The 13,151-nt window shown below is 37.3% G+C and overlaps 1 protein-coding gene across 1 annotated transcript in view; it reads right to left on the reverse strand.

Annotated features, from left to right (window-relative positions):
- Positions 1-42: 42 nt before the first annotated feature.
- The window catches only part of LOC139711445 (somatomedin-B and thrombospondin type-1 domain-containing protein-like), a 62,324-nt gene continuing 49,215 nt past the window's right edge, over positions 43-13,151 (reverse strand). Inside the window, exons 2-5 of the mRNA XM_071623326.1 lie at positions 11,015-11,203; positions 9,107-9,200; positions 8,336-8,430; positions 43-233 (exon numbers count right to left, since the gene is read on the reverse strand). Coding sequence (XP_071479427.1) covers positions 43-233; positions 8,336-8,430; positions 9,107-9,200; positions 11,015-11,203 — 569 coding nt within the window. The remainder of the gene's footprint in view (positions 234-8,335; positions 8,431-9,106; positions 9,201-11,014; positions 11,204-13,151) is intronic.

Raw genomic sequence — 13,151 nt, forward strand, 5'->3', positions numbered from 1 at the left:
GGATTGATATTAAAGAGGAAAAGTAAATTAATGAGCGTACAACTAGATGAATATATAATCTGCACCCGTGTTGCATTTGCAGTTTTCTTCGATGGATTGTTGTATCCACCTTCCCCGGCATCCCGGCACGTCGACCGCTGCGAACCTCGATTTCTCCTTCCTCACTCCTTCGCCGTGACATTTACCGTCCGTGCCGTAGGCTGGTCTGTTGCACTCCACACACACTGTCTTGGCTGCAATGGAAAACGAGACGAGATTAAAAAATAAAAATAAAGAAGAAGAAGAAATGATTAGACGAGATCCTGCAAAACAGACAAGTTGATGAAACATGAGGAATGTCGTTTATACATGACAGCGTTAAGATTTTTTTCCCGCCTTCTGCAACGTTCTGGCAAGTTTTCGCAATCAAAACAGTTTCATTTTCAATATGACTATTCTTAATTATTTTCAATTGTTGGAAACCACCTTCACCCGGTGCATTTGCATGACATATTGTTTGAGTAATGTGTGAGCGTGTGTAAATTGGATTTCTTGGCCAAAAGGCTGAGATAAGGGGGTTATGAAAATTGAATCCTATTATAGGCAACTAGCGAATAAACACTCATGCAAAACAAGTCTGTATGAGTAAAATCTAATTACGTCCATAATCAGCCGGAGCAAAAACAATTTAAACTTACATGACATACTTTGATACTCTATGAATCTTTATGATCTATTACTCGCTCATAATCATTTCATCTCTTAATAGAATCAACTCAAATCTTCCACGTCTCAAACCTTTGTCGAATTTGTCCTCATATCCCACCTTTTTTTATACATTAAACATTTTCCATTCTATGACTCATCGTCTACGTCTGCAACTTTTATAATCACAACCTTGAACGGTGTCAATAAATATTGTGTACACTGCATGATTTCTCGTGCAATTCATTCGCCGACGTTTTTCTAAACGATGATTTTAGTGTTTTTGTTGTTACAATTTATTCAGGTGAATTCTTCCGCGAGCGAGCCCCGTTGACATTGACTTAGCCACGTCTCAACACCTCGCTCATTTTTATATTGCGGATCACCCCGATGAATGAGTCGCGTCTCTTGATTGGTTCGCACCCCACCCCGGGGATGTCGCACACTTGACCTGAATCGCTCAATCTATCCGTCTCGCTTAACAATACGATTGATTGATATTGAAACACATTTCGGAAGACTGAAGGTGAGATTAAAAGAAGAGAGAGAGAGAGAGAGAGAGAGGGGGGGGGGGGGGGGGAGGGAGGAGGAGGGGAGAAAGATGGAGAAAGACAGGAATAGGACGAGAGAGAATGACTGCCATTTTCTAATATACTCGTAAACTTTGAATGACCTTTTATCATTATCATTTACTTTGATTTACACCTGGCGGATAATGAAGAGATTTTGTTTTTTCTTTTTTATTGAGAAAGATCTGTGCTCTGTATCCGGAGACTTGGAAGCTTTTAAAGCCACAGCCTAGATGAGGAGAATATTATCAATTTATTCATGATACCCCCGTGAGGTAGATTCTCATCATCGGGCTTTTATGAGATGAAAAAACAAAGAAGACGTTATAAAACCAAAATAAAAGTTATTAAGTATTTGCTTTTCCGTGTGCTAAACGTGAAAGTGGCAAAAAGAGAAAGAAAGAAAATAAAAAGGAACTCGTCATACCCAAACTCTGTTGGAATGTTAAGAAATGACAGCTACATTCAACAGTCAAATTAGTGTATGACACAACAAGGCTATTGTAGGTATAAACTCATTACTAAAACGTTGGGAGTGATAAAGCACTGGGTGATTTATGTAAGACTACATGGCTAGTATTTCGTAATTCTGTATTGTGGTGAAAGTATTTGAGGTGGTAGCTTCATAGGTCGGCGGGGTTGAGTATTAACACAACAGAAGATTGAATTCGAGTATGAGGCCGTGGACGAACGACACTGCATTGCTATATAGTTGCTGTAAAAACGGGAGACGGATTCATTTGCTAATCGACAGACGAGAGTGGTGAAAGAGAGAGAGAAAGAGAGAAATAAAGATAAGGAAAAGAAAAAAGAACAGAAAAAAGTAGTACAAATGTACGGTCACGAACTGCAGTCGTTGGGATGTTACATATCAATTACAAGAAATCAGACAAAGGCGTCAGTGTATGCCTTTGACAGCTGGGCATATTTCATTTTTACGTCCCTCTTTTATCTCGCCTACTGTCATCCAAGAGCTGTTATCTCAGCCACCTTATTTCTTTACAAAACCCCAGATTTGGGCAATTTTCCCCTAGATTCCTGCGGATGCCCTTCTTCCTTTCAAAATGATTTTGAATAGCTTTATACGCTGCTCCAAGTACGTGGACAAAGAGGATTCAGTTCTTATTTATTGGGCAAGGACACAAGTATGATAACGACTGTCGTTATGTTCCAGAACGAGGTGAACCTGTTGAATCAGGAAGAGAGGTAAAGATATCGGAGTGCATGCTATATGGATGGACGTTAACTTTTTGCCGTCTGTTGTTAGGTCTTGTAAAATAATCCAGTTCACTGTTCCACTTTGCGCATGAGCAGAAAAGGTCAAATTTACAATTGGGCATGCTGGTTTTTAAATTCAATGAGGTAAGCATCCGTTATGAAATGATTATTCATGAAATCGTTATAAATAGTGCTTGCTATAGCACATCCACCTGCTGGCAATCCTTGTATTTGACAATATTGATAGAAAGGGTTGTAAGTCCATTGATACAATACAATGAAATGGATGCCTGCCAAAGTGTCATATGACGAACCATTCCGCACATAGCCACTTTACAGACACTTCTTTTCCTTCTTTCGTTTACCGCAGATGCCCCATAAAATAGGGGCCTATCACACTTGTAACAAGAACAACCAATCCAGTATCGCAGTATCACCTACCCATCAGTAAACCAGCGCCGGGCGTGTCCCGGTAGTTCACAGTTTAAGAACATGCTCTTGTACTAATACTCGGAATACTTTAATTTCGCATTTTCAATGTCTTTCTATGTCCTTGTCCACACCCCTCTTACTTCGAAGATATAATGGTGTGGTCTGCTCTAAATACCGTCAAATGAGGACAACGTTCGCTGATAGTTGAGTCCTATCATGCTAATATTGTTTAAAATCCAGTATTTGTTTCGTAATTGGAAAAGGAAATGTTCAACGATCTGACAAAATATGATTAGACGATTATTGAGCCCCTCGGCCAAGTAACTTGTATCAAACGATCACTGCGATTGAACTTTTTCCCCCCATTATCGCGTTCAAGTACATCGTAATTCCAGTTTCATTATTTCGTGATGCCTGCAATGGTTTTATTTTGTATTTTTCTTGCACAGCGCGTTATTATTATTGTTTAAGATTGCATGACGCATACCTAATGTAGCTCGACAAATGCAAACAATTCCAACAGACTATTCTTTTTTATATACATAGATATACATTTTTTTTTTAATTCAAAGAATTGATTCCTACTGGATTTTCGTTGAAATTCATCAATACTTGAATGGATGTTTGTGACATGGTGTAAATGAGTTAATCGGAAATGCGTGATATTTAACCCCTCGACCTAGATAACGACATAATGAGAAAATCGTGTCACAATGTTCGTCATTCGTCCAGCATTATAACGACCTGTTCATATCAATGTTTTTTTTCTTCTTTTCATCACGCTAGCATGACATTGTATGTTTCCCTAGCCTGCCTACGAAGAGCTATGATCGAAAAGTACAGTGACCTTGCCTTAACAGGTGGGATAAAGGAGCACATCATGTTCATATACACTGACAGAAACAGCAGGGAATGGGTGTAGCTCAATGCTGTCCTCCAAAGCTCAGGTCAGGTAAATATGACCATTGTGTGTTTCCGATGTATACTGACTCCCCCCCCCCCCCATCAATGGTTGTATTGTTTATGACAGAGCGCATGAAAGCGTGCGTGACAATATTGAACAACGAAGAATGACTTGAACGGAAGTCACTTTTATTTTGATTGATAGTTCATAAAGAAATCTCACGAATCTGTCTCTCTTTTCTAGTATTTTGTCTAAAAATGCCTATGGTCAATGAATAGTATACTATATATACTCTTACGTTACTTTTGACCACCACATATTTTATCATTCCTCACATTACTCTTACATCATGGAATCCAGTTTGCTTGTGTCCACGATGGCACTTGTTGTATAGTTTCATTTATCTTTTTTTTTCTCTCTTTTTTCCTTCCTAATTTGATCTCATGTCAGTTGACATTAGTTCCTTTGATTTTGTTTATATCTGTTTGTAGTTTCATTATTTTTTTTATTTTCGTTTTCTTATGTATTTTCTGAGGGTACCATATCATACAAGCTTTGATTCTTAGTGGGACCCTCCATTTCCATTGCCATCCTTATTTAATTTGTACTAGGCATATATATATATATATATATATATATAAGAAATACAATTATGTTTTCTTCATTTCCTCATTATAACATGTAATCAAAATATTCTGCTTATATATTGCATATAATTTTCTCTGTTTATTTGATGGAAGTGAAAAATGAATTTGAATTTGAATTTGAAATTGAATTACAGCAAACACACTATATGGCACGGTAAGTCTCAATCATATCCTGTGTTTAATCAAGGAGGTACACTGCAAAAAGTCCGGTGTCAAATAGTGAACACCGTGCTGGTGTTAAATTTTCGGTGCTCATTTATGGTGTTAGATTAACACCTCCGGGTGTCATTTCCAAATATAAAACTGTTTTTTGAAGAGTTTCTTAGTAACTGCACTTCTTGTTGATTTTTAATTTAAACAAGACGATCAAGAATTTTACATTAAAATACTAGATTTTTGAAAAAAATGTGAAAATAAATTTACACCACAGTAACACCAGCTGGTGTGGTCTCTTATTGAAGCTGGACGGGTGTTAAACCATTGATATTCACACCAACAAATATCAAATCAACACCATGTGGTGTCATTTTTTAATTAACAACAGTACAGGGTCAAAATAACACCAGGTACAGTGTCAAATTAACACCACGAAGTGTCAGGTGAACACTTTTCAACACCATCACAGTGCATTTTCTACACCTGTGGGTGTGGTCCTCTATTGAAGTTTGATCGGTGTTAGATTTAACACCCATGGTGTTAAATCTAACACCGATGTTATTACAGTGTACAGGCCTAGTGTACCTCCTTGGTTTAATGATTACCTGAGTGTAATTACTGCATAATCGGCATAATAATTGTTTTCCATTGTATTATAGAGCTAGTTTTAATACTTGAAATAAAAACAACGAGGTACAAAATATGCGGAAAGTCATGCTCCGCAGGAGTGTGTAGAAATGAGTGCCTATAACATGGTCGAGAGAATCGTCATATTTGTGTCACTTTAATCACAAAAAAATCCCTAAAAATGATGGACATAATATCAATAAATCTGTATGTTGCCGTCATAAGGCCTATAAGCAATGCTCTTTAGATGTACTGTGTAATCACAAACAATAATGGTAGTATCTAAACCAGAACGTTCAAACATTCATGACATTTGGTGACAATTTCTCACTAACTATGCAACCATGTAGTGTTGAACAGATGACTAACATTTACGCGTTTAATGTTCCAAAAGAGCGCAGATGAATTTGAATAGAGATTTGTGTTTAAGCCATGTCCGATGGCAATTTCTGCATACAGAACAGAAGAAAAGAAGATGACACGGAGGTCGAATGAACACAATACGAAGTGACAATCGCTCAGGATTCTTATTCAGATACATACCCTTGAACGTAAATGGATTCGACCTCTCGAAGTGTAATTGAAATCATCCCCCTACTTAACAAAAAATCCGCAAAATGACATAGTCCGGCGCTGGCAAATGAAATCAGCTCTTTTGTAGTTAATAGAGGGTTAAATGAGTTTCCTTCGGCTTACGCGAATTGAATAGAGAATTTAATTTTCCCCTCCCATTACTGCTTGTTCGACAACTACTGACACCCGAAGGCAAACCGAACACGGATTAATTGAAAGATGATGAAACTACTCTATATACATTGAGCTGATTCAATAGAAGCATTGCAGCCGGGTGCCGACAGGAGGATAAAGATAGAAAAAAAAACCGCAAAGAAACTTGATGATCAATGTAACATTGGAATGAAAAGATGCATTCATAAAACACTCATTAAACACTCATAAAAGTTGGTAACTGGCTCTTCAGGTGCGTACAGGCCATGTCGGGGATGTATGACAGGATATGAACATCGCCCCATGATATACTTTACAAACTTTTTGAACATGACGCTAAATCTACTTTGATTGATAATATGGTGAAATTTGTGACGTCGCGGCGCATAATGAGGCCGACAGCCTTAATTGATTGTAGCCATATATAGCTAATCGGCTGTTCTGGTCGCTGTACAGCATAATGATATCAAAGATGATATAAAAGTGAAAAAAGGCTAAATCCTGCAATTTCATTAATTCTACTCCAGTAATAAACCGTAAGGGGTGGATGACGGTGCGACAACTCGTCTTCATAATGAATCCCATAGGGGATACCGTGGCTTATCTTTCATGACATTATTCATGGAACAACCTTTGGCGGTGATACATGAATATATTAATATATCAAATTTATGAGAGAGAGAGAGAGGGGGGGGGGGGACAGAAGGAGAGCTTAGTCCCGTTTAGATCAGTTTTGTGCTATTTAAATCAAACCCTTCCATTCTCCCCTTCCCTCAGAAAATTCAATGACCTGGGTGAAACAATTAAGTTGATTCAATTGACAACCAAAGGTAAGAGCCTTTAGATCGCTTGATAGATAAATGTTGTTGAATGGGGATAGATTACAATGAAACTCAGAAGGTGCATATATATGGAGACCAGAGAATATAGATATTGTAATAGAATAAAAAAGAATCTATGTACAGTGTATGTTTTGATACGCCTGTGCGTCCAAGAAAATATTGCATGTTAACAACTATAACTGTTGGTTGTACCCTTCAAACGTTTTGTCTGTAATCGCAATATTGTCTATTCAATTTTCTGATACATTTTGGGCCACTTATAAAAGTTTGGCCCTCACATGGTATATACCCTCCTTTTCGGTAGTCGGAATGAAATTATTCAATCATAGTTATTAAATCGAGCACAACTGTATAATATGACCTACTTAGAGCAAATGTGTGTGAATAAAAATGATATTGATACATAATATCGAAAAAAAAACCATTTTATTTGATGTAGAACTTGTGAACGAAAATGAAGTCATCCTGAACCCGCAACCTCTTAAACGCCGAATAGGTTTAGCTGCATTGTGTCAATTTATTGCGGTATAATGCATTCTTAGTATTATCTTTATATAGACGGCTTGAAAAGATGGCTTTTGGTAAAGGATGGTCTGTCAGTGGTTACAAAGCACAAGAGCCAACTAGATATAAGATGATTATCTTTCATTGTCATCCTGAGTGGAATAATAGCGCTACTATCTGCGTAAGGGCAAACATTAATCAGATTGACAGGATTTATTGTGAAGGGACAAATGGATGGTTTCGTCCCCACATTGAAAGCTGTTTTCTTACCAGCTTTCTTTGTCATACAATGTCGGCACGGTCAAAGAAAAATCGTTCGTGCAAGTCGGCAAATCTATGTAAACTAGTAATAGAAGATGACCAAAAAAAAAAGAAGAATATGTCTATATATACATGGAAAAAAAATCTTTTATGATAAAACCATGCAAAATATCATAACAATTACTTTGGTTCTGTTGCCTGATCCTACGCTCGGAAGACCGTGACACTAATTTGAACTTCAAAGTTCACGTGAATATGTAAATGGAAGTAATTTATTGACCTTCATTTTTTCCCCTTCAAGTCTTCAAATGCGTTTTTAATTTCCTCAAGCTTTTCTTGAGTCTTTTTTTTCCCGACTCAAAATGCTTTACAAAGACATACATTTAAGTGAAGTTAGGTGAAAAACAATTCGTCAGGGTTTGTGTATGACAGTCGCCCGGAAAGACAGAAGTCAAAGGAAACTGTGCGTGTAATTGTGTCTCAATGTTCTACAATGTTCTACAATATATACGGGACACAAGCTGGAAGACAACATCAATACGGATATAGATGGACGCGGTAACGATGGAAACCGTAAACAAACAACTTCAAAATTCGCCACTTTGCTTTTCGTCGCTCTTACTATGACACAACATTATTATAAACAAGATATTTCTATTAATCATTAGTCTTAAAAAAGGCATGGAATCTTTTCTTTCTTTCTTTCTTTTTTGCTATAGATCCAAGCAAAGACAGAAACTGGCTTACGCATTAAGGTAAACTTACATTTCGTTAGACTATCAGTCCATTGAAAGTTTGAATCCGTGTAACAATGTTTATTGACGCGTCTGAGCTTGAAATATACACAGTAGCTGTTGAATCTGTGTTGGTAAAAAAAGGAGAGCAGGAAAATCGATATTAGGATTCCAGTTTCTAAACATGATATACATATAACAATACTGCACATGAACATACATTGTTACTATCATCATTATCATTACTTTTATATCACAAACATAAAACAGAATAGAATATCCACAAACATAATACACTGACAAAGAGTGTGTCTAAATGAGCAAGAACGAAGTGTATAATATCACATCTTTCCAAGACAAAACAAACTCTACTGCGTGTGTGCGACAGCAAATACCCATTCTAGACTTCCTTCATTCCCCAGAATGCATCACATTGCCAGCCTTTCATTTTCCACGAGAGAAAATAGAGGAAATACATTTCGGTGCATTTGGGTTTAGAGCAGACGAATTAAGTTGATATATATCCAAGAAAATTAGTATTTTCTGTCTATGTAACCCTGCGTCAAATTTTGCCCCATTTCTAACCAAAACGATTTATGAGTATCGTTACACATGTACGTTCGAAATCAGTCTAGATGTAATTATTTATCCATCGCATCTGCTTAGTCTTTTGACATTGTGTTCTGATACATTTATGTGCGTGCACACAGCATTGCCTTAATTTCTTCAAAATATCTACTGTATATTTCCATATTAGGCCAATCGTTTTAAGTCTAGCCGCTTTGACGCATTATATACTTACGTGACGCGATCACGATAGTGAAAATTCTTCACAATATTAAATTCAGCATCCTCTCGCCTGTCGCCAAGGTAATGAGGTAAAATTAACGCCACACCTGAGAGAGAAGGGGAGAGACGAGCAGAGAGTCAGACGTTGCGTCACAAATGAATCCCCGTGACGTCATTCAACAGGTTATCGAAACATTTATGATATGCAGCTGAGAATGACATAGACAGCTATAGATCCATCATACCTTATGTTATAACCAGTGCTGATTTCGTCGGTGTATCATTCATCATTCTATTTTGTTATATTTGATGTATATTTTTAATTGAGAAATATGAAATAAATTGACATGAAATGCAATACGATGAAATGAAACTTATCGTGGTGGCACGACGATCCTAATTTGTTCATGAAAGTGGGACGCCGATTAGTCGATCTTGATAAAAAACAAAAAACAAAAAGAACAATCCGCGTTGTATAACGATATGTATTTGTAGTGTTGAGAATTGAACCATCGCAATTACAGATCCTGTGGTAGTCTGTGTCAAATGTTTCATTACATCTCCATAATTTCCAACAAAAAATTCAACAAAACAGATAAAACAGGAGATGACGCATGAAATGCACTGAAACAGAGCTATATAATGCTGGACAGTATTAAGCATATAGCTATATAATGCTGGACAGCATTAAGCAGAGCTATGATTGCCTGGACAGTATTACGCAGAGCTATATAATGCTGGACAGTGTTAAGCAGAGCTATATAATGGACATTATTAAGCAGAGCTATATAATGGACAGTATTAAGCAGAGCTATATAATGGAAAGCTGAGGAAGAGGTTGTTTAACATGCGACTGTCGACAGTTTAAGTTATTGGGATGTGTCGATGCTATAGATGACAGTATTGCATCGGCAGCTTGCTTTCGAAGGATAAACATTGACTGCATCCATGACATCATTCCATCAGCATGGATTTCAAGATGTTCGAATAAAAATTTTCTCTCTCTCTTTTATTTTTCTTTCATTCCAACAGAAGTTTTTAACTCTACAACGTTTAGATATCAATAGCCCTGTCTAGTATATTTAGATAAACTGGAGAATATTGGTCATCTACTTCACGTTTTCTCGTGGGAACGGAAGAAAGAAAAAAACAACAACCTGTATTACATATAGACGAGAGCAATCTTTAAGATCCATTTATGGATTTTTTTTTTTCAATTCAGTTCAATGTTCCTCTTGATATGACATGACCATTGTTTCATTACGTTGTTATGTTGTATACAAAATTACCTGTTGATAAACCTTTTCACAGGAATTCTCATCCGGTAACATCCACAGACTGGCAAGAATTCTTGTTCAACTCTTGTATCTTTTGATTGCTATATTCATTATAACATGAGTGCGAAATAAATCAACTTTCTGACTTCTTTCTGTTTCATCCGTGTTCCAGATAAATCAGTAATCCTTTTCTTATAGCATCTCCTACATAAAACGCCATCACTGTATATGCAAATCAGCGGAATCCTTCCAATTAATGCGTAAGTGGTGTTGTTAAATGGATTCTATAATTATTTTCACATGTCAGCAGCAGAAACCAGCATTCTACTTAATTGCAACGATGTCTGTGTAATCTATAAATGTCTAGTACAATAAAATAACAAGGCAAAACTTCTAAAAAAGAACATTTTGAGGTTAAAATGTTCCCTACTTTTAGATAAATACAAAAACATTCGTATTTGTTTTCAAATGCTTGTAGAATTCCCATTGACTGATAAACTGGCAAGATGTTTATATCAATTAGGTGTCTTCTTCGTTATATCTGTTTTAAAGTCTGGTATTAGTTACTCTCTTCTAAATCGCAGTAAAATGATATGCAAGAACGAATCAGTAAACTTAGAGGGAAATGGAACTCCTTTTCTTACCGTTACCATACTTTTTGCTGATGTCGCAGTAGCTGCTGTAACAAGCCTTGATCTGCCGGAGCGGAGGGCATTTCGCGCCCGCGTTCTTGGGCTGTGTAACGACGACTCGCCTTCGCTCGCTGATACCGACTCCGCAGCGCACGCTGCATCCACTCCAGTAGCTCCACGCTGATACTTCACAATCTACGGCTGCAGTGACGGGAGATAGCGAGAACAAAAAAAAAAACACATTTAATATCATCAGTTTCATCTAGTAAAACAAGGAACTTATTCATCTTCATCTCATAACATAAAAAAGCCGCTCTTAGTGCTCGAAGTAAGGCCTTGAACTGTCATCCGATAACCTTGTGATTTTATGTTTGACTATGTGTGTCTATTTTGTGTGTGTAACTACCTGTGCATTTTGCGAATCAATATGGAACAAGTTATTGTCTGATGTGAAGAAAGAACCGTTAAAAAAAATTATGTAATATCAATGCACATACATTATATACACATACTTATACAGAGAGAGAGAGAGAGAGAGAGAGAGAGAGAGAGAGAGAGAGAGACAGAGAGACTCACACTCGCACTAATACACAAACACACATACACATGTGAACACGCACAAGCACGAACGCATGCGCACACATACATAGTCAGACATAATTATAAGTGATAACTTGAAGCAAGAGACCAAGCACCCGAAAGCGGAAGATTTAGATGAAAATTCCTATAAATATTAATGATGTAATGTATGACGACACGGTCATATATGTCTAAGTACAGGCAATTTACAGTAACTATGTAACATTGAGATGATAATAACAGTGATGATGATGATGATGATAACGATGATGATAATAATGATAGGCCTACATGTAGTGTAGTAGGACCATAGAGCTGCATTTACATATCGCATAATACAGCTCTATGAGTAGGACCTAATAGTGATGATTACAGTAATGATAAAAGCAATAATCATAGTTATAATGATAGGCCTATTAATGATCATGACAATAACAATAATGATGATAATGGAATAAATGTAAAACAAAAAATGATAAAAAAAATTAAGAAATAAATTGAATCGAAAGGAATAATTACATCTGGGGCCCCATTTTATAAATGATGTTAGGATACCAACTCTTGCTGGAATGGCAACTTCCAATAGCAAACAGCCAATCAGGAAGCTGGATTCTTGCCATTACCATGACAACAGCCATCCCAGCAAGAGTTGCTATCATATCAACTTTCTATGAAATGGGGCCCTGGTGTTATTGGTCCAGGGTATAGCCTCTTCAACGTTAGCATTGCATTATTGTTATCTTATAGCATCGACAGATACCCATAAGGGTACAATTTGGGCGATGAGGAAGATTAAAGTAAAGGATTAAGGGAGATTGTTCGAGGATTATCACAACGGGCAGGATTCGAACCCGAAACCTTTTATCTACAAAATTAGAACCCTGTCTACTGTAACAAGGTGTATGGCTCTAGTATAGAGATTGTGATCGACAGAAGGAAATGGTAAAGCTCGAACCATAACTTTCCAGAGAATTTTAACGACAATCTCTTCAAACTGAACTTCACGCGTACAGGACACAGTGGGAAAAATGTATATGGTTTGCATGCGACACTGTTAGTCCCGTGACTGAGTATAGACGCCATTACAATAAATCACTGTCGCTAAAACACACGCAGACACACACATAGTTACACACACACAAAGATGCACACGGATTCACGTATTAACTTTGAACCAACACACACTATACAACCCTAATGCACTCTGCATTGTTTATTGAAGGAACACTAGCAGCACATATCTCTAGGTTCTATCAGATAGTTAAGAGAGAGAGAGAGAGAGAAAGAGGGGGGGGGGTGATAGACAGGGATAGGAAGAATGAGGGAGAGAAAGATGATAAAGTAGAGAGAAATATGATTTCCTGCGAACACCCACAAAGGAAAAATCGAACGACAAAATATCAGATTCGTCTTCGCGCCTCGCTTGCACTCAGTGAGTGGCGCCTTTTTTTATCGCAGGCTATCGGGTCATGCCTTATTTACGGCTACGGTGAGAGATGTTCCGCTTAACGACCTTGAGATAGCACCCAAATTCTGACATCATCGTCGAAGAAAAGTTAGGATTCCTGCT

This window comes from Diadema antillarum, unplaced genomic scaffold (assembly GCF_040938485.1).
Source record: "Diadema antillarum isolate AM-2024a unplaced genomic scaffold, OU_Dant_1.0 seq00001659_RagTag, whole genome shotgun sequence".
NCBI lineage: Eukaryota > Metazoa > Echinodermata > Echinoidea > Diadematoida > Diadematidae > Diadema > Diadema antillarum.